This window comes from Ornithorhynchus anatinus, chromosome 5 (assembly GCF_004115215.2).
Source record: "Ornithorhynchus anatinus isolate Pmale09 chromosome 5, mOrnAna1.pri.v4, whole genome shotgun sequence".
In the NCBI taxonomy this organism is placed as follows: Eukaryota; Metazoa; Chordata; class Mammalia; order Monotremata; family Ornithorhynchidae; genus Ornithorhynchus; species Ornithorhynchus anatinus.
In genome coordinates, this window is record NC_041732.1 from 82,166,692 (window position 1) to 82,191,897 (window position 25,206).

Below are 25,206 nucleotides of genomic sequence, written 5' to 3' on the forward strand. Positions count from 1 at the left end.
CTGCCCTCCTTGAAATCCAACCTGTTCATTACATGTGCCTTTTTTTTATGGTATTTGTTAACCATTTACTATGATCCAGGCACTGTTCTTAAGTGCTGGGGTAGATGCAAGCTAATCAGGTTGGACGCAATCCACGTCCCAAGTGGCGCTCACACCCTTAATCTCCACTTTACAGATGAGGTAACTGAGGCACAAAGAAGTGAAGTGACTTGCCCAAGGTCACGCAGAGCAGACAAGTGGCAAAGTCAGGATTAGAACCCAGGTCCTTCTGATTCCCAGGCCCATTATCTATTCACTAGGCCATGCTGCTTCTCATTCTGAATGCTTCTCCAAAATGTCCTTTACTTTTTCTTTTAATGATATTTGTCAAGAGTTTACTATTAGCCAGGCACTGTTCTGAGCGCTGGGGTGGATGCAAGCTAATCAGGTTGGACACAGTCCATGTTCCCCGTGGGGCTCTCACTCTTAATCTCCGCTTTAAAGATGAGGTAACTGAGGCCCAGAGAAGAGAAGTGACTTGACCAAGTCGTTTCCGATTCATAGCGGCTCCATGGAATTACTTTCTCCAGAACATCCTGTCCTCTGCCATAATCTGCAACCTTTTTGATGGTTCTTCCGTTATCGTTATGGTCTCTATCCATCTAGCTGCCAGCCGGCCTCTTCCATCTTTTCCCTGGCCTTTTCCTAGCATCAGTGTTTTAGACCTGGGTTCTTATTCACTAAACCACAAAAAGCATTGTCAGTGAAACAGAACAACAAATAAAAAAGGACCCACTCACAAAAATATAACCTTCTGCAAGTTCCACAGCCTGTGTCGGACAGTAAGAAGTATAAGCAAACATTCTTCAATCCTGACTCAACAACTGATTGTTTCCTGTTCGGGGCAAGTGACCTGCCAGCTTTGTATAAGGCTGTCTTATGTCGGGGGCATGTTTTCTAAATATCGATACTTACCAAAATATTTTCAGGTCCAATCAATTCTCTTAAAAGCCTGCATCTACGCATGTCATCCTGGAGATCAGCGCCAACCTTGACTTTAAACCTAAAAAACATATTTTGTTTTACACAGATGGGCCTCTAAACATAAGAACGACAGTTGGATTTTCCCCAGAGATGATCGGTCACGTCAACATGTTATAGGCTCTATTTTCCCAGTAACCTTCCACAGTTTCCCAACGGTCTTCAGACTCGTCTCTTAATCGCTCTCTTTCAGAAAGTGTCTGCTTCTAAAGCAGCGGCTGCATATTGCTATTAGCAGAGCAAAAGTTCGACAGATGATGAGCTAAGTGGACATTTAACTGAGCTACTGACATGGCTACAGCCGGCTGTGGGTCGCCTCTGTCCAGAGCGTGAGAAGGCCGCTCTGCCTGCACCAAGTGAGGAGCCGTGGGATGGGTGAGTGTCCTCTCCTGCTGAGAGCTCGTGGGGTTGGAAGCCAGATGCCTCACCATGGGTATGTAACGTTTAAAATGGATTTGATGTCTAAGTGGGTGCCTCCCCAGGGGGACGTGAAGCGGTGGGAGCTAGCCGCCTCACCGAGAGCGAGTAGCACATAAGTGGATTTCATGTCTAAGCGGGTGCCTCCCGAGTGGCACGTGAACAGGGTGGGAGCTAGCCGCCTCACCGAGTGCCAGTAATCATAAGTGGGTAATGCATAACTGGGTTTACCGCATAAGTGTAGATAACTACTCATTAATGTTTAACGCATAAGTGTATTTAACGCAAAGGTGGATTCCTCCCGGGTGGGGCGAGCACATGGTGGGAGCCAGCCGCCTCACCACGTTGTGAGTAAATCGTAAGTGGGCTCGGGCTTCCGCCCACACCCGAGTATCATACCAGTGTATTCTTCCCATTAGGGAAGCTCTAACCCCATATTCCTCCCAAAGGGAAAGCTTTAACACCATGTTTCCCCCGACAGGGAAAGCCGATTGTCGCGTCTAAATAATTAAATTAAATCCAATCCGCCCCGCGGAATAAATTCTATACAAAATTCGGGTTTTTCCATCCCCGGCCTCTCTCTCTCTCTCTCTCTCTCGCCGCGCCGATTCCGAAAGAACCTGTCCCCGGCGAGGGGTGACACTGCCCCCTTTCGCCTCCCCTCAGCTAAGCCCTCTTTTCCCCCCTTTCCCTCTGTTCCTCCCCTTCTCCCTTCCCCTCCCGTCAGCACCGTGCTCGTCCGCTCAATTGTATATATTTTTATTCCCCTATTTATTTTGTTAATGAGATGTACATCACCTTGATTCTATTTATTGCTATTGTTTTTGTCTGTCTTTCTCCCCTGATTAGACTGTAAGCCAGTCAATGGGCAGGGACTGTCTCATCTGTTGCCAATTTGTACATTCCAAGCGCTTAGTACAGTGCTCTGCACATAGTAAGCGCTCAATAAATGCTATTGAATGAATGAATGAGTGAAAAGAAAACCACATGTCAACAATCAAGAGAATGATAAACATACTCCATCTTTTTTTTTTTTAAGGCTTTTTTTAAGCACTTACTAAGTGCCCAGGCACTGAACTCCATGCTGGGGCAGATAGAACCTAATCAGGGTGGATACAATCCATGTATCTTAGTCTTAGAGTCTTAATCCCCACTGTAGAGTTGAAGTAACTGTGGCCCATTTCTTTCACTCAATTTTTTTTACCGAGCGCTTACTGTGTACTAAGCGCTGGGGAGACAACAGTGTAACAATCAACAGACACATTCCCTGCCCGCAACAAGCTCACAGTGAAGCAGAGAAGCAGCGTGGCTTAAGAGAAGTGGAAAGACCCCGGGCTTGGGAGTCAGAGGTCATAGGTTCTAATCCCACCTCCGCCACTTGTCTGTTGTGTGACCTTGGGCGAGTCACTTCACTTCCTCTGTGCCTCAATTACCTCATCTGTAAAAATGGGGATTAAAAAATGTGAGCCCCACGTGGGACAACCTAATTACCCTGAATCTGCCCCAGCGCTTAGAACAGTGCTCAGCACATAGTAAGCGCTGAACAAACACTAACATTATTAAATGACTTGCCCATAGTCACAGAGCAGACGAGGGGTTAGAACCCAGGTTCTTCTGACTCCAGTGGCTACTACGTCATACTGCTTTCCCCAAGAGTTCAATACAATCGAGTTGGCAGACATGCTCCCTGCTATCTAGGAGTTTACAACTAGTGGTCCAGTAGCAGCCTGGCGTAGTGGCTACAGCCCAGGTCTGCGAGTCAGAAGGACCTGGGTTCTAATCCTGATCCGCCAGAAGCAGCGTGGCTTAGTGGAAAGAGGCCGGGACTGGGAGTCAGAGGTCGTGGGTTCTAATCCCCGATTAGACCGTAAGCCCGTCAAAGGGCAGGGACTGTCTCTATCTGTGACCGATTTGTACACTCCAAGCGCTTAGTACAGTACTATTGAATGAATGAATGAATAATCCCAGCTCCGCCACTTGTCAGCTGTGTGACTTTGGGCAAGTCACTTAACAACTCTGTGCCTCAGTTACCTCATCTGTAAAATGGGGATGAAGGCTGTGAGCCCAACGTGGGACAACCTGATTACCTCGTATTCACCCCAGCACTTAGAACAGTGCGTGGCACATAGTAAGCGCTTAAATACCATTACTATTATTATTATTATTGTCTGCTGTATGACCCTGGACAGGTCATTTTACTTCCCCGTGCCTCAGTTACCTCATCTGCAAAACGGAGATTGAGACTGTGAGCCCCTCGTGGTACAGGGACTGCATCCAACCCAATTTGCCTGTATCCACCCCAGCGCTTAGTACAGAGTCTGGCACATCGTAAGTGCTTAACAAATACCAAAGTTATCCTTATTATTATCGTTATTTCCCCTCAGCTCCTATTCTCCCACCCTTTAGGTTCCCTTTTGGAACAGTCTCCAAGTCCTCCGTGTCCTTCCAAGGTGGGGCCACCAAGGTTCACCACCTGGGCCCGAGTACAAGAGTCAGGGGTCCTACAAAGAGCCACTCCGATTTATTTACGCATTCCAGGTCCTCCCCGGCTCCTCTAAAGGCAGCGGCGACGCTGACAGAGCCGAGTCCATTTTACCATCCTCCTGAATCATTTACCTGGTCCAGCCATCCTCCAGGGCCTTCTGGCAGAGCTGCCGAGAAAAGGAGCACAGTTATCCCATTAGTTACACCGTTCACCCGAGAAATCCACTGCAAGCAGAAAAACATTTACCCACCCACTGCTTGAACTCTAATAAGAAGTAGTTGAGAAGCAGCATGGCTCAGTGGAAAGAGCAAGGGCTTGGGAGTCAGAGGTCATGAGTTTGAATCCCGGCTCTGCCACTTGTCAGCTGTGTGACTGTGGGCAAGTCACTCAACTTCTCTGTGCCTCAGTTACCTCATCTGTAAAATGGGGATTAACTGTGAGCCTCACGTGGGACAACCTCATTACCCTGTATCTACCCCAGCGCTTAGAACAGTGTTTTACACATAGTAAGCGCTTAACAAATACCAACATTTTTTTTTTTAAACACTTTAACAAATACTATCATTATAATTATCATCACTATTACTTGTTTGGACAAGCCTCTGAATTTTTGGTTTACTCTGTGTCAGGCACTGTACTAATGCTAGGGTGGATACAAGCAGCATGGCTCAGTGGAAAGAGCCTGGGCTTGGGAGTCAGAGGTCATGGGTTCGAATCCCGACTCTGCCCCTTGTCAGTGTGTGACTGTGGGCAAGTCACTTCACTTCTCTGTGCCTCAGTTCCCTCATCTGTAAAATGGGGATGAAGACTGTGAGCCTCACGTGGGACAACCTCATTGCCCTGTATCTACCCCAGCACTTAAAACAGTGCTCTGCACGTAGTAAGTGCTTAACAAATACCAACATTATTATTATTATTATTACAAGCCAATTGGGTTGGACACAGTCCCTGTCCCACGTGGGGCTCACGGCCTTTATCCCCATTTTACAAATGAGGTAATGAGGCCCAGGGAAGTGAAGTGACTTGCCCAAGATCATACAGAAGATAAGTGGTGGAGTGGGAATTAGAACCCATGACCGTCTGATTCCCAGGCCCATGCTCTACCCACAACTCTGCTTCCCATAATACAATAATACATAATACACATACAATAAATAGGCAGAACCACCAGAAATGAATCCCAGAACTTTATTTTCTTAGGTGCATTATAGTCATAATTAAGGTATTTATTATGCATTTACTATGTTCCAACATGTCCAGTCTTGACCGCTGTCCTTCTCTGCAGTCTCATATTTCCTCCTGCCTTCAGAACATCTCTATTTGGATGTCCCACTGACATCTCAAACTTAACATGTCCTAAACCAAACTGCTCATCTTCCCACCCAAACCCCGTCCTTTCCGTGTCTTTGCCATCACTGTAGACAGCACCAGCAACCTCCCTGTCTCACAAGCCTAGGCGTTATCTTCGACTCATCTCTCTCCTTCAACCTGCATATTCAGCCTGACACCAAATCCCATCAGTTCAAAACTTCTCAGGAATGAATCGATCAATCAATGGTACTTACTGTTTACTGTTTGCTGTTCTAAGCACTTAGAAGAGCAGAGTACGACAGAATTGGTAGACAGGTTCCCTGCCCACAAGGAGTTTGCCAGCGAGAGAATCTGTGCCATTCTACCCAAACGGTTACCACCCTGATCCAAGCATTTATCATATCCCACCTTGACTACTGCATCAGCCTCCTCTCTGACCTCCCTGCTTCTCATCTCTCTCTTCTCCAGTCTATACTTCACTCTGCCTGGATCATTTTTCTGAAACACGATTCAGTTCAATCTCCCCTTTCCTTGAAAAGCTTCAGCGGTTTCCCAACCACCTCTGCATCCAACAGAAACTCCTTGGCATCGGTTCTAAGGCACTCAATCAGTTCTCTCCTTCCTACCTTACCTAGCTGATTTACTACAATCCGGTCCACACGCTTTGCTTTTCTAATGACTACATACTCACCGTACCTCAATCTCATCTATCTCACTAACGATTTGCCCACGACCTTCCTCTTGCCTGGAACTCCCTCCCCCTCTTTATCCACCAGACCATCCATCGCCCCACCTTCAAAGCCCTCCTAAAATCACATCTCGTCCAAGAGGCCTTCCTTGACTACGCCCTCATTTCCCCTATCTACTCCTTTTCTCCGCATCGCCTATGCACTTGGATCTGTACCCCTTAAGCACTTGATATTCACTCCGCCCTCACCCTTCATTCATTCAATAGCATTTATTGGCGCTTACTATGTGCAGAGCACTGTACTAAGCGCTTGGAATGTACAAATCGGTAACAGATAGAGACAGTCCCTGCCCTTTGACGGGCTTACAGTCTAATCGGGGGAGACAGACAGACAAGAACAATGGCAATAAATAGAATCAAGGGGATGAACATCTCATTAAAACAATAGCAAATAAATAGAATCAAGGTGATGTACATCTCTTTAACCAAATAAATAGGGTAATGAAAATATATAGTTGCAGCACTTATGGGCATATCCCTATACTCTGCCATTTCTCCTATTTGTAATTTATTCTAATTCCTGTCTTCCCTTCCAGACTGTAAGCTCCTTGCAAACAGGGATCACGTCTCCCACCTCTTTTCTACTGTACTCTCCTAAGCACTTAGTACAGGGTTCTACAAAGAGTAAGTCGTCAGTAAATACCACTAATTTATTGATTGATAGGAAAAAATCACATAGTAAGCATTTAAACACTATTATTATTATCGTTATTGCTGTGTGCAGAGTGCTGAACTAAGCACTTGAGAGAGTACAGTATAACTATCTGTAATTTACATATCTGTAATTCAGCTACTTATTTATCTTTATATTAATGTTTGTCTTCCCCTCTATACTGTGAGATCGTTGTGGGCTGGAATGTGTCGGTTTTATTGTACTCTTCCAAGTGCTTAATACAGTGCTTTGCACACAGTTGTCTTACCTGGGACTCACAATCTAAGAGAGAGGGAGAGCAGGTATCTTATCCCCATTTTAGAGATGAGGTAACTGAGGAACAAGAGAACTTAAATGTCTCGCCCAAGGTCACCCAGCAGGCCGACAGCAGAGCTGGAATTAGAACTGAGGTCCTTTGATTCCCAACCCACTGCTTTTTCTATTTCATCTGCCTCTGAAAACCAACCACGCTTGAAGTGAAACCAACTGTATTTTCCAACAGCAAACACGCTGCAGTATACAGAGTTATAAATCGGCATTAAAGCCCTCAATAAATGGCCTCAAGCATGCATTAATTTCGCTAACATGCCCCAACTTAAATCTGTTCACCTAAATACAACAACAGAACAGTCATTTCCCAGATGCATAAGAAACATGTTTTGCAGAAAATATGTTCTGATCTCTGTGTTTCTCAGACTACGACGGGAAGGTCATAGTCAGAGGAATGGCACTAAAACACCAAGTAAAAGGCACTGTTCCCCAGTTTTGTATTTCTGCCGGCCACATTTGGCATCTTGCTTCTTTGGGGAATATCGGGTGAAGCTTTTCATCAGTGGAACGTCGTAAGGAATCACTTAGCACAAATCACGCCGCTGAAATACGCTGAAATATAATGGGCTCATTTGTCTAGGAGCACCAAGATCCCAAGAAAGCTGATTAAAATCTCATGACTTTCCTTCATTGTGCACTGGGAATATTGAGTTAGTGGCAGTTTCTGTGCTACTGTTCATTAGAGCAGGCACAGAGAATACCCTGGATCACAATTATTATTATCATTATTATTATTTCACACACTACGCCTCCAGACACACAGCAGCTAATCCAAATGGGCCAGAGTTTAGTTCCTTGATTCCTCCACCTAAAAACTCCCCATTGCTTAAAATGGACCACTTTCTGGAAAAGAGCATTATCAAAGTATAACAATTACTGGTAATAATGATAAGGCTAATGGTATTTATTAAGCACTTATGTGTCAGGACCTGGGTTCTAATCCCAGTTCTGCACTTGCCTGCTGTGTGACCTTGGGCAAGTCGCTTAACTTCTCTTTGCCTCAGTTACCTCATCTGTAAAACGGGGATTACGACTGTGAGTCTCATGGGAGACCCAGACTAAGCCCCTCTTTTGCCAGACTAAGCCCCCAGTTTCCTCTACTCCTCCTCCCCTTCCTATCGCCCCGACTCCCTCCCTCTGCTCTACCCTCCTCCCTACCCCACAGCACTTGTGCATATTAATAAAATAGAATAATAAATATGTGTATATATATATACACACACACACATATTTATTATTCTATTTTATTAATATGTATATATACACACATTTATTATTCTATTTTATTAATGATCTGTATATATCTATAATTCTATTTATATTGATGTTATTGATGCCTGTTTACTTGCTTTGTTTTATTGTCTGTCTCCCCCCTTCTAGACTGTGAGTCCATTATTGGGTAGGGATTGCCTCTTTTGCCGAATTGTACTTTCCAAGCGCTTAGTACAGTGCTCTGCACATAATAAGCGCTCAATAAATATGATTGAATGAATGAATGAATGAATGAATGAATGAATGAATGAATGTGGAACAGGAATGATTAACTTGTATTTACCTCAGCACTTAATACAGTGCTTCATTCAATCATTCAATCGTATTTATTGAGGGCTTACTGTGTGCAGAACACTATACTGAGCTCCTGGGAAAGTACAATGCAACAATGAACAGTAACATTCCCTGCCCACAACAAACTCACAGTCCAGCGGGGAAGAGACAAATATCAATACAAATAAATAAAATTAGAGATATGTACGTAAGTGCTGTGGGGCTGAGAGGGGGGAGGAGCAAAGGGAGCAAGTCAGAGTGACGCAGAAGGGAGTGGGAGATGAGGAAAAGTTGGGCTTAGTCTGAAGAATAATTGTCTGATGGATTTGAGGAGGGAGGGCGTTCCAGGCCAGAGTCAGGATGTGGGCTAGGGGTCGGTGGTGAGGCAGGCGAGATCAAGGCACAGTGAGATGGTTGGCATCAGAGGAGAGAAGTGTGTGGGCTGGGCTATAGAAGGAGAGAAGCGAGGTGAAGTAGGAGGGGGTAAGGTGATGGAGAGCTTTAAAGCCCGTGGTTAGGAATTTTGCAAGCAGAGCAGAGATGCACAGACACCCTCTCTGATCTTCAGAGGGTAGCTGCGTCCTCAGAAGGGCGCTCTTTCTGAGGTAGAGGGTGAGTCGTTAAGCCTCCACGATGCTCTTCTCAGAGCTGGATCCAAGGAGATCGGAAATGAGCTTTAGGTTTCCAAGCAATATTGAGAAGAGCTAATTACCAAATGGCCCAGGTCTCCCGGGGAGTTAGATCTTACTACTAAAATACAAGAAGAACAAACCTGCTTTAACCGCTGGTCCGAGTACCCGAGCCAGGCACAGGATGTGGTGTAGGCGGGGTAGCCATTCTTTAGCATTTGCTCCTCTGGAACAACACAGAATTGGTCTGATGAGCATCGTCCACTTGTCTCTCTTTGACTTAAAAATCTCTTTTTTTAAATGGCATTTGTTAAGCGCTTCCTATGTGCCAGGTACCGTACTAAATGCTGAGGGAGAGCAGCATGGCCTAGTGGATAGAGCACGGGCCTGGGAGTCCAATGCTGGCTCTGCCTCTTGTCTGCTGGGTGACCTTGGGTAAGTCACTTCACTTCTCTGTGTCTCAGTTATCTCTTTTGTAAAATGGGGATTAAGACTAGGAGCCCCATCTGGGGAAATGACTGTGTCCAACCCAATTTACTCGTATCCACCCCAGAGTTTAGTAGAGTGACTGGCACATAGTAAGGGCTTAACAAATACAATTGTTATTATGATCATTATTACTATAAGATACATAGGTTGAACACAGTCCATGTCCCACATATGGCTCACAGTCTTAATCTCCACTTTACAGATGAAGGAATTGAGGTCCAGAGAAGTGAAGTGACTTGCCCAAAGTCACACAGCACACATGTGGCAGAGCTGGGATTAGAACCCAGGTCCTCTGACTCCCAAGACCATGCTCTTTCAGTCGGTCAGTGAGTTAATCATATTTATTGAATGCTTACTGTGGGCAGATCACTGTCCTGAGCGCTTGGGAGAGTACAATATAACAATAAAACACATTCCCTGTCCACAACTAGCTTACAGACATTAATATATACAAATTAGAGATATGCTCTTTCCACTAGGCCACGCTGCTTCAATAATAATTATGGCATTTGTTAAGCACTGGGCTAATGCTGGGGCAAATAAAATACAGTCAAATTATTATTATATTTGTTATGTACTTACTATGTGTCAATCAATGGTATTTATTGTGCACTTACAGTGTGCAGGGCACTGTACTAAGTGCTGGGGAGAGTACAATACAACTCTAGAATGTGAGCTCGTTATGGTAGGGAATATGTCTGTTTTGTATTGTACTTTCCCCAGTGCTTAGTATAGTGCTTTGCACATAGTAAGCACTCAATAAATATGATTGAATGAATGAACAGAGGTGTTAGATATGTTCCCTGTCCACAAGGAGCTTACAGTCTATAGGGGGAGAGAGACATTAATAGAAGTGAATAAATAATGACTATGTACATAAATGCTCTGGGTTGAGGGTGGAGTGAATATCAAGAGCTTAAAGGGTACAGATTCATTCAGTAGTACTTATTGAGCACTGACTGTGTGCAGAGCACTGTACTAAACGCTTGGGCAAGTACAAAATAACAAGAAGTGGCCACATTCCCTGCCCACAACAAGCTTAGAGTCTAGAGGAGGGCTTACAGAGCTAAGTATTCTAAGCACTCGGGGAGCTACGTGACCCTGTCCCACATAGGATTCACAGGCTAAGGGGGAGGGAGAGCAGATATTTAATCAACATTTTAGAGTTGAGGAAACTGAAGCAGTGAAAATTCAAGTGACTTATTCCAGGTGATACAGCAGGCAACCGGCAGATAAACTGGGTTCCTCTACCACCACTAAGCAGAGCTCCCCAATTCCACTCTCTGGAGCCAACATTACAGAGGAAACTAAGTCTAACCCTCTTCCTCATCCTTCGCCCTCCACCGCTCTTATAATCAGCTTCTGGACTTTGGTCGGGGAGGGGGAGAGACAAGATAAAAAAAATAGGGTCAGCGAGGAGAGAAATTTGAGTTTGCAACGTGTCCCTCCTTCTTTGACCCACTTATGACACTGTCTAATTCATCTGCTTGAGTACCTTCTGTCATCCAAGACAGATCCAAGTCACTGAGGATGATGAATGACATGGAGTCAGAAGTGATTCCCATTAACTCAGCAGAATAGTTTCCCCGCTGAACTTTCAGAAATTGAAAAGACTTTAAACGTACCTCTTTCCTTTTTCCCCACAAGGCCCTTTTGTAGTATTTCTGTAAACAAAAGAGTGCAAGTTGATTATATTTAAGAACTCAGAGCAAGTCAAATCTGCTCCCACCCTAATGCAAACAAAAATCTTTCTGCCAACATCATCACCATTTAAGAATGACTCACCATAGGCTTCTTCTTCAGTCAAGGCATCTGTGATATACCTGAAATCTATGCAGGACAACAGCTGCTTTGGGTCCTGGAAACATGGAAGGATTTAGGATTTATTTGGAAGGAGAGATGAGAGCACATGAAATACCCAGTGAAATGCAACTGCCAGTTTCAGAACCACCACCAAAGCTTGGACCTCACGTTAACAAGGAAAGTACAATTAACACAATTAACAATGGTATTCATTAAATACTTGCTCCCTGCCAAGTGACAGAATAGATATATATAGCTATATATGTATATACAGATATACAGCTATATAGAGAGATATATATATAGATGGATATATCTTTATCTATCTGTGTATATAGAAATAGCTATATCTAACTAGAGCTATTTATATATACACAGATACAGATGTATCCATATATATATCAGATATATATCTATCTATAGATACAGATATATCCAGATATATATCAGATATATATCTGTCTATATATAGATGGATATATCTGTATCTATCTGTGTATATATAAATAGCTATATCTAACTAGAGCTACTGTATCTAATCTTATTGTAAATACAGGTATATAATTCTGTATATGAATATTTCATTATAGATGGATAGATATTTATATTTAGGAGCTTACAGTCTAGAGGAAACCTTGACGGTGAAGACTATTTTTCTGCAGATTCCAAGAGCCACTGCAGCGATTGGTTTTTGAAAGACTCTCATCTTTCCCTTGGCAACATCCTTTATTCTCAGCAAGCAAGTGATCAGCATTATCAGTCAGTCAATCAACTGAAGACTGTCCTTAAAGTCCTCTAGACTGTAAGCTCACCATGGGCAAGGAACATGTCTACCAACTCTATTTTACTGTATTTTCCCAAGTACTTAGTACAGTGCTCTGCACACAGTGAGTGCTCAATAAATGCCACTGATTGATCGATTGGCTAAAACATTCAGTATAAAGCAAGATTTGGTAAAAGCTCAAAGGTGAAGGGAAAATCCATTCGTGAGGTCTCTGATTTGCTTCTAATTTTTTTTCTGTTTAAAGCCCAAGTCTGTCAATTTTACTTAGAAGCGGTATAGCCTAGTGGAAAGAGCAGGGGCCCAGGAATAAGAGGACTTGGGTCATTCATTCAATCGTATTTACTGAGCACTTACTGTGTGCTGAGCTCTGTACTAAGTGCTTGAAAAGTACAATATGGCAATAAACGGTTCTACCAAATGTTTGCTTTGTGACCCTGGGCAAGTCACTCAACTTCTCTATGCCTCAGTTCTGCTCTCCCTCCTACATAGACTGTGAGCCCCATGATGGATAGCGACTGTGTCCAACCTAATTCACTTGTGTCTAACGCGGTGCTTAGCACAGAGATCGACACATTCGCACTTAACAAATACCATTTCTTTAAAAAAAAAAAAAAAGGATCACATGATAAGTACCAAAATAAATTACAGTAGGGGAAATAGTGGAATATAAGGATGTGTACACAAGTGCTGAGGGCCTGAGGTATCAAAGTGCTTACCACTAGCATTAGCAGCATCACTACAGTGAGCTTGAAAATTGCAAGAGGGCAGTATTTTTTAATATTTCTTTTCCCATCCCCTAACCCAGCCCCTTAGGGGCAGTGACGTCCTACTTGCCCACCTGGGTAAAGATGGTGTCCTAGACAGAAAGACTACCCAAATAGCTTCTGAACAGTGAGTGCAGAAAACACTTCTGGCAAAGCCTGTAAGCTCTTGATGGGCATGGTACGTGTCTGCCACCTCTGTTGAACTGTACTCTCACAAGTGCCCAGCACTGTGTTCTGCACAGAGTTAACGTTCAATAAATACCACTGATGATGATTCAGCCCAGGGGTGGATATTACTGGAAATTTCCCAAGGACCTTTCATTTCCTTGCTAGAGTTTTTCTCTACTGCTGCGACATTAGTCCTTCCCCAGGGTCATTTTCTCTTGGAATCCAAGTGTCCTCAGGCACAGAGATTATATTTACACAGGGCTGTAAAACGATAACAATGGATCACAAATTTTGGCTTCAGCAAGTTGGCAGAAATGGCAGAATCTAGTTACTCTACAGGTTACATTATACCGACGCAAGTATGAATAAATTGGAAGAATTTTCTTACCATATCCACAAGTAACTTCCAGAGTGGCTGTAATAAAAACGGAAAGATTTGAGTAGCGTGAGGAATTCTGTCCAAGATAACTGCTCTAACAGGCAACAACTGACAGTGTCTGCCAAACGCCGTCCCTCTTTTCCCATATTTCTTCTTCTGTTCTCACAGAGAGCGAGCCCCTTCGTTGGCCACACTAGGGTAGCCCCTGGACCAGACTCACTGAGGGATCTCTTAGAAGCTTCATATGGAGGCCTATAAGCAAAGCAACCATTTAGGTTTCAATTTCACCTTGTCCTGCCGGTATATTCAAGGAGAAGGAGGTTTGTTGATCCTGAGAGAACATCTAGGTTCACTTGCCCCTCAAGATCGAGGCCTCAATTTCCTCTCCCTTACGGTTGCTACTCTTCCTGTTCAGGGCCGCTTTCCTTCAAGGGGTACGCCAATCTCTCAGGGCAAGAGAATGAGGAAAGGGTGGACTTAAAGTCAGAAAGTCATCTAAGAATGCAATCCCAGACAGAGGTTTCATCGCACCCATAGGAGGCTCCCCTAACACAGATACTCCAAGCCCTGCACTAGTCCAGAGGCGGAGGGTTTGTCCTCCACGAGGCTGGGACAGTGGATCCCTGGGCCACGGAACTAGGCTGGGGTACCGGGGTGGAAAGAGGTCTCAGGAGCTGCTGAAGTTGCCTCACAAATTTCCACCATTTCTCCCAAAATCCATCTAGACCCAGGTCCTTCTGAAGCAGGAATATTTTGGGAAGAACATGTCACTCATTGCTATCATCATCTGTGATTGGGGAATTGCTTTTAGACTGCACACTCTTCAAGGAAAAGGGATAATTTTTTTACCAAAGCCCTGAGCACTTTGCCCAGTGCTCCACAACCAGTGGAATTCTGATATTACTGGTTGTTATTCCTGATTTTCTATCTCCCATAGTCTCGCCCCCACTCCCCGCTCTCCTCCTGCTCCCCAAACCTCTCACCAAAATACAGAAAAGAAACAATCCAGGTTAAAATCATTTACAAAGGCTGGCCCTGGAAAGCCGATAATTCAGCCAAACCAGACAAACGTTCCTGTCCAGGTAAGGATCTCTGTGTCACTATACCTCGATCTTGTCTATCTCGCCACCAACCTCTCACCCACATCCTACCTCTGGCCTGGAATGCCCTCCCTCCTACCAGACAGATAATTGCTCTCCCCCACTTCAAAACCTTATTGAAGGCACACCTCCTCCAAGAAGCCTTCCCAGACTAAGCCATCACCCTCCTTTTCTTCCACTCCCTTCTGGGCCACTCTTGCTCCTCCATTCATCCCCTCTGCCATCCTCACAGCACATATGAATATATCTGTATATACCTGCAATTTATCTATTTATTTATCTGTATTAATGTCTGTGTCCCCCTCTAGACTGTGAACTCATTGTGGGCTGGAAGGTGTCTGTTTGTTGTGATACTGTACTCTCCCAAGTACTTAGTGATAAGGAAGCAGCGTGCCTTAGTGGAGAGAGCACGGGCTTGGGAGACAGAGATCGTGGGTTCTAATCTCAACTCCGCTATTTGTCAGCTATGAGACTTTGGGCAAGTCACTAACTTCTCTGTGCCTCAGTTACCTCATCTGTAAAATGGGAATTAAGACTATGAGCCCCACATGGGACAACCTGATTATCTTGTACCTACTCCAGTGCTTAGAACAGTGCTTTGCACACAGTAAGCACTCAATAAAAATGATTGATCGAATGAATAAATGAATGAACGATTTACCTTTCCCTCTTGTTTAGCCCACAGGTCCCACACAGCATTCAGGATGGCCGCTGTTGCCAAGTGCACAACCCCTTTTTCTGGACCAATCTGTTGGGAGACAAAACACCCTTCCAATCATTCATCAATTGATAGTACTTACTGAATGCTTACTGTGTGCGAAGCACTGTACTGAACACAAAGAGCTTACTAAGTGCACGGTCGCAAGGCGCTTACAATTTAGAGGGGGACATAGATATTCAAATAAGTCACAGATGAAGAAGCAGCGTGACTTAGTGGAAAGAGCCCGGGCTTGGGAGTCAGAGGTCGTGGGTTCTAGTCCCGGCTTCTCCACTTGTCTGCTGAGTGACCTTGGGCAAGTCACTTAACTTCCCTGTGCCTGAGTTCTCTCATCTGCAAAATGGGAATTAAGTCTGTGAGCCCCATGTGGGACAACCTGACTACCTTGTATCTATCCCAGTGCTTAGAACAGGGCTTGGCACACAGTAAGCGCTTAACAAATACCAACATTATTATGTACATAACTGGTGAGAGGATGGGATGTAAACCAAAGTGTTTAAGGGATACAGACCCAACTGAATAGGTGACACTGAGGGGAGGGTGAAGGGAGAACTGTGTCAGGGAGTGCTTCTCGGAGGAGATGTGACTTGAGTAGGGCTTTGAAGGCAGGGAGAGTGGTGGTCCTTTGGAGACGAAGGAGGAGGGAGTGCCAGGCCAAGGGGAGGACTTGGGTCCATGGTGAGACAGACAAGCAATACGTTGGAGTTAGAGGATGGAAGTGTGTGGTTGGGAGAGAGTAAGATCCCAAGTGCTTAGTACAATGCTCTGCACAGTAAGCACTCAATAAATATGATAGAATGAATGAATCAGGGAGGTACGGTAGGAGGGGAAGAGCTGACTGAGTACCTTAACGCTGACGGAAAGGAATTTCTGCTTGATGCCGAATGGCTGGACAATCATTGGAATGCTAACCGACTGCTGCCTCATGCCACTTCCAGCAGAGAAGTTTATACTCTGCTGGAAGTCCACAAGACAGTGACAGTAGTGGTAGTGATGGTAATTATCAAGTGCACTGTACTGAGCGGCTGGAAAGAACAACAGAAGCACAAGCCATGCTTCCTGCTCACAAAGACCAAGAAAGCCAAATGAAGGAACCGGGGTCATACCAGAACAAGGATCGCTTAGTGGTTCCTAACACAGTAGTCATTTATCAGTGATCTGAATTCTATATACAGCTGATTGATTGATTGATAAGTTACTAACGAGTTCACATAATGTGATATGTGATTTTCAGAAAAAATCTTCACATGGAAGCACCAGTAGGCTCTAGATATAGTATTTTTACAGTAGTTACCGACTATCTCCATTCATAATAAGTCAGATTTCATTTGTTAATCCCACTTTAATTGCACAGGCTCTTACCCATCTGAGCTGTCCATCACTGGTGAGCTGCCTGTAGAATCCTCTGAAGTTGCTCACAATTTCTGCCAGATCCTTATTAACCACATGATGGGCTAATGCATTTACAGCACAAACAACTGTAAAAGACAGCAGAGCTTTAATTCCTCTTACTTTCTTGTTCCAGTACTAATGCTTTAAGAGAAAGATAACACTGGATCTATAACTTTAAATGAATCATACAGCTTTGTGATTTTTTTAACGGAAGCCAGGAGATTAACCCTATCGTCTCTAGGATTATTATTATTAATATTGTCTTATTTATTTGTCAAGCACTATTGTAAGCACTGTGGAAGATATAAGTAAATCAGACACTCAATCAATCATACTTACTAAGAGAACCATACTAAGTGTTTGGGACAGTACAATATAACACAAAGCTTCATTGTTCTTGTCTGTCCGTCTCCCCCGATTAGACCGTAAGCCCGTCAAAGGGCAGGGACTGTCTCTATCTGTTACCGATTTGTACATTCCAAGCGCTTAGTACAGTGCTCTGCACATAGTAAGCGCTCAATAAATACTTCTAAATGAATGGTAGACACGTTCCCTGCCCACAACAAGATTACAGACTAGAGGGGAGACAGACATTAGTATAAATAAATTACAGACAAGTACATAAATGCTACAGAGCTGAGGGAGGGGTGAATAAAGGGTACAAATGCAAGCGCAAGAGCAAATCCCTGTCCCACATGGGGCTCAGAGTTTAAGTATGAGGGCAAACAGGTTTTCAAATTTTCAAATTTTAAAATAAAGGATCTGAGGCAAAGTAGTTAAGTGATTGGCCCAAGGACACACAGCAGGCAAATGGTAAATCTGGGATTAGAACCCAGATCCTGAGTCTCAGGCCCGTGCTCTTTCCACTTTGCCACACTGCTCCTCACTTTGTCACACTGCTCCTTTTCTAACCAGAAGCAGTGTGGCTGCTTATAACAGTGCGTGGCACATAGTAAGCACTTAACAAATACCATCACTATTATTATTATAAAGTACTGGGCCAGGGAGACAGAAGAACTGGGTTCTAATTCCAGCTCCACTACTTGTCTGCTGTGTGACCTTGGGTTAATCACTTGATTTCTCTGTGCCTCAGTTTCCTCAACTGCAAAATGGGGATTCGATATCTATTTTCCCTGCTACTTAGACTGTGAGCCTCATGTGGGACAGGGATTGTACTTGGCCTGATTAACTTGTATCTATTTTATCACTGAGAATAGTGCTTGACATTTAGAAAGTGCTTTACAAATACTTCGAAAAAAACCAAACTGATCCAGCGTATAGTCTGTCTTGGAGGAGTCTGAGAGGGCAAGTGATTAGAGAAAATAACATGAAGGTTACAAGATTCTCAAATTTTTTTCCCTTTCATATTGGGGAGGTTCCTGACAACCAAACTCAATTTTTTTGAAGAGGGATCTCGGAAAAATAAGTTGTTCTTGTTAGTGGTATTTGTTAATTGCTTATTATGTGTCAAGCATTATACTAAGCACTGGGGTGGACACAAATCAGTCAGCTCGGACACAGTCCCTGTCACACATGGGGCTCACAGTCTTAATCCCTATTTTACAGATGAGGTAATGGAGGCACAGAGAAGTTAAGCAATTTGCCCAAGGTCACACAGTAGACAAGTGGAGGAACGAGGATTAGAACCCATGTCCTTTTGACTCTGAGACCCATGCTCTATCCACTAGGCCATGCGGAAAACATATTTTCCAGATCATTACAAAAATAACCAATCAAGGAGGCTGAGGGAGGAGGGTAGAGTATGACTAGGATAAAGAGAAGAAAAATCACTTCTACACCTCTCCTCATCTCAGAGAGAAACCTGTCTTAACCTCTCCAAATGAAGGGTGTAATAGGAGCCAATGCAGGGAAAGGAAAAGCCCATAGCAGAAGGTGCATTATAAAAACAGTCATAAAAAGGAAGACTTTCTGAACATTGTAAAAATGCCTTTTTCTTAAGCAACAGCAATAACCATTGCAGACGAGAGTCCTTGAAACAAGACTTCACATGTTCTCTTGAGAATTTTGTTTTCAGAGAGGGTAATGATAATTCTGATTCAGCTATAAACTCCTCAGAAAAAAAAGGTGCGGGTTTTGCTTTTAGATGATAAGCCACTACTTAGTCGATTCCCCTTGGGTCCCAGCTATGGAGATTTACATGACCTCAAAACTCCAAAAAAACATCGTGGCATTGTTTGCGGAAAGGGGGAGCTGCAGTGACTTACTGTAAGTTACATTACTAGCCACATAAAACTTTGGTGGTGTGGATCTGAATCGATACTGTGAGTCATCGACGGAGATGCAGCCGTAGTCCGCATCGTGAAAGTGATCGTTTTAAAACCAAAGAAGAGAACTGAACTGACCCCTATCCTGCGGATAATATATAATTAAATATATAATTATTAAATAAAAATTAAATCAAGTAGGACATCTTAGTGCTTTCATTCATTCATTCATTCAATCACATTTATTGAGCACTTACTGGATGCAGAGCCCTGTACTAAGCGTTTTCCTCACAAGTGGTTTGCTCAGAGGGATTAGGTTTCTCAGGAACAGGCCTAATGATTCTGAAAATGATGCAGGATGAATATATTGTTGTTTTCCTCTTTAACGCTGTGTATACTTAGGTTTTTCACTACTGAAAATGTGTCTAATGGAACCGATACATCCAGATTACACGAAAGAGAGCTGATATATTTACCTGCAAACAGTAGTATGGAACTTGAAAAAAAAAATTGGATATAAGCAAACTCTATGGATCCACTATGAGAACGACTGCAGATGGAGGTGGGGCGTTCTGGGAGAGATATGTCCATGGCGTCGCTATGGGTTGGAGACAACGGCAAAAAATAACAAATCAACTCACCTTTCTGGAATCAGAGTCATAAAATGGGAAAGGTAGGGTATGAGATGGAAGCCGAGCTAGAAGCGATTCAGATCTGCTTGCTTCTTAATGGCATCAGCACTTTTTATCGTGCTAACAATAATAACGGGGGTATTTGCTAATAATAATATATGATATTTGTTAAGAGCTTACTGTGTGCCAGGCACACTAAGCATTGGGACAGATATACAGGGACTTAGTCCCTGCCCCACTCAGTGCTTGCAGTCTCAATCCTCATTTTACAGATGAGGGAACTGAGGTCCAGAGAAACACTTACTGTGTTTAAAACTCGACAATAAGCACTCGGGGAGATACGAGATAATTAGATCTTAGAACGAGAAGCAGCGTGGCTACGAGAAGCAGCGTGGCTTAGTGGAAAAGAGGCCGGGCATTGGGAGTCAGAGGTCACGAGTTCTAATCCCAGCTCTGCCACTTGTCAGTTGTGTGACTTTGGGCAAGTCACTAAACTTCTCTGTGCCTCAGTTACCTCATCTGTAAAATGGGGATTAAGACTGTGAGTCCCACCTGGAACAACCTGATAACTTTGTATCTATCCTTGGGCTTAGAACAGTGCTTGGCACATAGTAAGCGCTTAATACTATCATTATTAGATCTGATAAAGTCCTTGCCCCACATGGGGCTCACAGTCCAAAGGGAGGATATCTTTATAGCTGAAGAACCTGAGGCACACAGGAGTTAAGTGACTGGCCCAAGGTCTTGCAGCAAGCTAGTGGTAGAGCTGGGACTGGAACCCAGGTCTTCTAACTCCCCATCCAGTGCTCTTTCCGCCAGGTCACACTAACAAAGAGAGACGCTAGTGTTTGGTACTTTTTCAATACAAGTGAGCTTGTGGTGGCTGGAAAATAGGTTGAATTTCAGCAGACAAGGTAGGGCTGCTGTGAGATTACTTCTCCCAAACATGCCCCCCATACCTCCTGACAGACACCAGCCCGAATTCCTGTGACTGAACTCAAGAGTCATGCCTCTCTGCTTTCTTATGGGGATTTTTTAATGCTATTTGCTAAGCCCTCACTCCTTGCCACATACTATAATAATAGTAGTAATAATGATGATATTTGTTAAGCACTTACTATGTGCCAAGTAGTGTTCTAAGCGCTGGGGGAGATACAAAGTTAACAGGTTGTCCCAGGTGGGGCTCACAGTATTAATCCCCATTTTACAGGTGAGGTAACTGAGGCACAGAGAAGTTAAGCGACTTGTCCAAAGTCACATAGCTGACAAGTGGCAGAGCCGGGATTAGAACCCACGACCTCTGACTCCCAAGCCCGGCTGTGCATGGGGTCAGATACAGGATAACCCACAGTCCCTATCCCGTGTGGGGCTCACAGTCTTCATTTCCATTTTACAGATGAGGTAACTGAGGCACGGTGAAGTTATGACATTCCCAAGGTCACATAGCAGACAAGCAGCAGAGCCAGGATTAGAACAAGGGTCCTCTGACTCCTAGTCTGTTCAGGGCAGATTTGGTGTAAAACACAACATTTTCTCCTGAAAGATTATCTTCCAAAACTATGCTTACTTTTGTGCATTGAATGTATTGGTCATTAAACTACCTCTAGCCCTGAAGTACTCTAGATATTACAATGATCAAAATGTGGTTTTCAATCTCTGACATCTATGGGTTCTTGTGGTTTAGGGAGATTGCTATGAGTCATCTGAAGAGTGTAGTCTGGCTCAAACGGAATCTGCCATGCTATGGACCGCAGAAGATGAAAGGCACAAAATCACCTGCATATCACCTCTCGCTGGCGTAGCCTCCATAGAGAAGGTGTACCTTTTTCAAGGATTTTTTCAAGACAAATATCTGTTATTGATCAGAATTTGGACAGAACAATGAGAGCCTCTAATAATAATGGTGGTATTTGTTAAGCGCTTACTATGTGCAAAGCACTGTTCTAAGCGCTGGGGGGATAAAAGGTGATCAGGTTGTCCCACATGGGGCTCACAGTTTTCATCCCCATTTTACAGATGAGGTAACTGAGGCACAGAGAAGTGAAGTGACTTGCCCCAAGTCACACAGCTGACAAGCGGCAGAGCCGGGATTCGAACACATGATCTCTGACTCCCAAGCCCGGGCTCTTTCCACTGAGCCACGCTGCTTCTCTAAAATCCCCATCTGTAAAATGGGGATAAAATACCTGTTCATTCATTCAGTCAATTGTATTTATTGAGTGCTTACTGTGTACAAAGCACTGTACTAAGCACTTGGGAGAGTACCATACAACAGAAAACAGATACATTTCCTGCCCACAACAAGCAGGCCCTTCTTCTTAGACTGTAGTCCTGTGTGGGTCAGGGGCAGTGTCTCACTCGATTCTCTTACATCTACACCAGCACTTAATACAGTGCCTGGCATAGAGTAAGTGCTAAATGATAATAAGAGCATATAATATTATTATAATGGTGCTCATTAAGTGCTTACTATGCATCAAGTACATAGTTCTAAGCGCTGGGGTAGATAAAAAGATAATCAGATCAGCCACAATCCCTGCCCCACACAGGTCCTCACAATCTAGGTATGGTAGTAACGGGTAGTAGGGAGAATAATGAATCCCCATTTCACGGATGAGGAAAGTGAGGCCCAGAGAAGTGAAGTGACTTGTCCAAGGTCACACAGCTCAAATGTGGTAGAGCTGGGATTAAAACCCAAGTCTTCTGACTCTCAGGTCCATTGCTCTTTCCACTAGGCTACACTGTTCCTCTACAAATACTGTTTTTTAATTTTAATTTTTATCATCATTGTTCTTCTTCTTATTAATAAGGCCAATGAACACTTCTGTGAGGGGTGTCCCACGCACAGCAAACTAGTAACCTCACAGTCACTTCCCAGTGGCCTGGCTTCAAAGTTCCCTCCCGGAACCCAAACATTCTGAACATCAACACACACACGTAGCCTGGCACATAGTTAAGTGCTTAACAAATACCATAATTATTATTATTATTATCTATCCACCGGATCGCCACACCATACCTACTGTGGCTCTTGTCTCCGCTGGCTCTGCCTGCTGATCACATGTGTCTGGCTTGTTGCCGCTGGCTACGTGCCATCCTTTCCCTCCCTCTCTGTTTCCCTCCCTCCCTCTCTTCCGGAGACACACAGTGGGAAACAGGAAGAAGAATTGGAGGGGACAGAGGTGCAGAGGTGAGAAGTAGTTTGGTTTAGGGGAGTCAGAGGACCTGGGTTCTAATCCCAGCTCCTCCACTTGCTGACAAGTCACTTAACTTCTCTGCATCTCAGTTTCCTCACCTGTAAAATGGGGATTAAACTGCCCTCCCTCCTACCTAGACTGTGAGCCCCATGGGGGACTGGGACTATGTACAACCTGTTAACCTCGTATCTACCCCAGTGCTTAGAATAATGCTTGGCAAATGACAAGCACTTAACAAATGCCGTTAAAATAAAAAGATGGGGGGTGAGGTAGGGAGGGGTACAGAGAAAGAGGAGGGTAAAGAGTGAGTCATTTCATAGGGAAGATCAGTAACCTAAAAGTCTTTCATTCAGAAGAACGCGGCCATCTAGATCCCACAGGCGATGCTAAATTTGAAACACTGCACCTTAGGTTAACTCTCCTATTCTAACTGATCCTGGTTAGATGCGCTCAGAGCAGTAACAAGTTATTTGGTATATGGAAAAAGGACAAGTGTAATATTTTTCAAGTTTTGCAATCTTTTTTCCCTTCCTTTCTTGCCCAAGGAGGCTAGAAGACCCAAATGTAGAATATGAGCAAGGCGGCTTCCTGAACCAATAATGAGCCGTGCCTGCTCAGGACAGTCGGTCCCCTAAGGCAAATCCGGTCTGCCCAGATCCACACAAGAGGCTTTCATCTGATCTGTAAAAAGGATGTCAACGAGTCACAAATCTCCCTTCTATTACCTACCAGGTTACTTTCATGCTCTTTTAAGAACTATATGGGTTGGAGATTAGGGTTTCATTATCATCATTTTCAAATGAGCTTTAGTGCTGCCCTATGCAGACCTGGCCCCCGAGATGACTTAAGGAAATGCATTCTTCTCAGCTGAGCATGTGTAGCAGGAAAATCGTGTGAGTGTATGTGTGTGCGTGTATTTGTGTGTATACAAGCGGAAGCAGCGTGGCTCAGTGGAAAGAGCATGAGCTTGGGAGTCGGAGGTCATGGGTTCGAATCCTGGTTCTGCCACCTGGAAGCTGTGTGACTGTGGGCAAGTCACTTAACTTCTCAGTGCCTCAGTTACCTCACCTGTAAAATGGGGATGAATTTGTGAGCCTCATGTGGGACAACCTGATTACCCTGTATCTACCCCAGCACTTCGAACAGTGTTTTACACATAGTAAGCGCTTAACAAATACCAACATTATTATTATTATTACCTACCCACTAATCATCCAAGCTTCTGCCTGAACTACTGAAATACCAGGCAGTCTTAACCCTTCAATCACCACCCATCTTCCTTCTCCAACTTCTCCAGGAGGAGGCCTAGTCTGTAGTAAATCACCTAACGTGGTATCTAGCCATTGAACTCTGGACTGCTGACCTCTCTCTTCACAGGAATTACTCTGAGAGCCCAAGTCAGCAAGCCGACAAGATCTGTTTAAATAAAGGCCTTAATGATGATAATAATCACTCTGGTATTTATTAAGTCCTTACTGAGTGCCAAGCACAGTTCTAAATCCCGGAGTAGGTACAGGATAATCCAGATGGACACAGTACCTGTCCCACATGGGACTCCCAGTCTAAGTAGGAAGAACAGGTACTGAATCCCTATTTTACAGAGGAGGAAACTGAGGCATGAGATGTTAAGTGACCTGCCCTATATGACACAGAAGCCAAGTGGTGGAAGAGTCGGGATTAGAGAAGCAGCGTGGCTCAGTGGAAAGAGCCCGGGCTTGGGAGTCAGAGGTCATGGGTTCGAATCCCAGTTCTGCCACTTCTCAGCTGTGTGACTTTGGGCAAGTCACTTAACTTCTCTGTGCCTCAGTTCCCTCATCTGCAAAATGGGGATTAAGACTGTGAGCCTCACGTGGAACAACCTGATCACCCTGTATCTACCCCAGCGCTTATAACAGTGCTCTGCACATAGTAAGCACTTAACACATACCAACATTATTATTATTAAAACCCAGGTTCTCTGACTCCCAGATCTGTGCTCTTTCCATTAGACCATCCTGCTTCTTCAGTAACTTGACTGGATTTATTTTTATGGCATTTGTTAAGTGCTTACTATGTGCCAGGCACTGTTTTAAGCACTGGGGAAGATACAAGGTAATCAGGTTGGACAGAGTCCATGTCGCACATTGGAATCCCAGTCTTAATCCCCATTTTACAGATGAGGTACCTGAGGCACAGAAGTAAAGTGACTTGCCCAAGGTCACGCAGCAGACAAGGTAGAGTTGGAACTAGACCCCAGATCCTTCCGACTCCCAGGCTTGGGCTCTAGCCACTAGGCCACACTGTTTCTTTGGGTAATAGTTATAGGGGCATCAAGAAAGCATTATGATGAAGTGTGAGTCATAGTAAATTTACCGATGTTTTCTACTTGCTATATACTTTCTCTGCCAGAGGGTAGTCGCTAGCATACCCAAACCCCTC

The 25,206-nt window shown here is 44.1% G+C and overlaps 1 protein-coding gene across 1 annotated transcript in view; it reads right to left on the reverse strand.

The window, feature by feature from the left end:
- Nucleotides 1–25,206, reverse strand: part of ENOSF1 (enolase superfamily member 1) — a 46,943-nt gene that overhangs the window by 11,689 nt on the left and 10,048 nt on the right. Inside the window, exons 3-10 of the mRNA XM_029065464.2 lie at nucleotides 16,705–16,820; nucleotides 15,286–15,372; nucleotides 13,534–13,560; nucleotides 11,412–11,484; nucleotides 11,252–11,290; nucleotides 9,281–9,363; nucleotides 4,054–4,088; nucleotides 955–1,042 (exon numbers count right to left, since the gene is read on the reverse strand). Of these exons, the coding sequence (XP_028921297.1) occupies nucleotides 955–1,042; nucleotides 4,054–4,088; nucleotides 9,281–9,363; nucleotides 11,252–11,290; nucleotides 11,412–11,484; nucleotides 13,534–13,560; nucleotides 15,286–15,372; nucleotides 16,705–16,820 (548 nt within the window). The remainder of the gene's footprint in view (nucleotides 1–954; nucleotides 1,043–4,053; nucleotides 4,089–9,280; nucleotides 9,364–11,251; nucleotides 11,291–11,411; nucleotides 11,485–13,533; nucleotides 13,561–15,285; nucleotides 15,373–16,704; nucleotides 16,821–25,206) is intronic.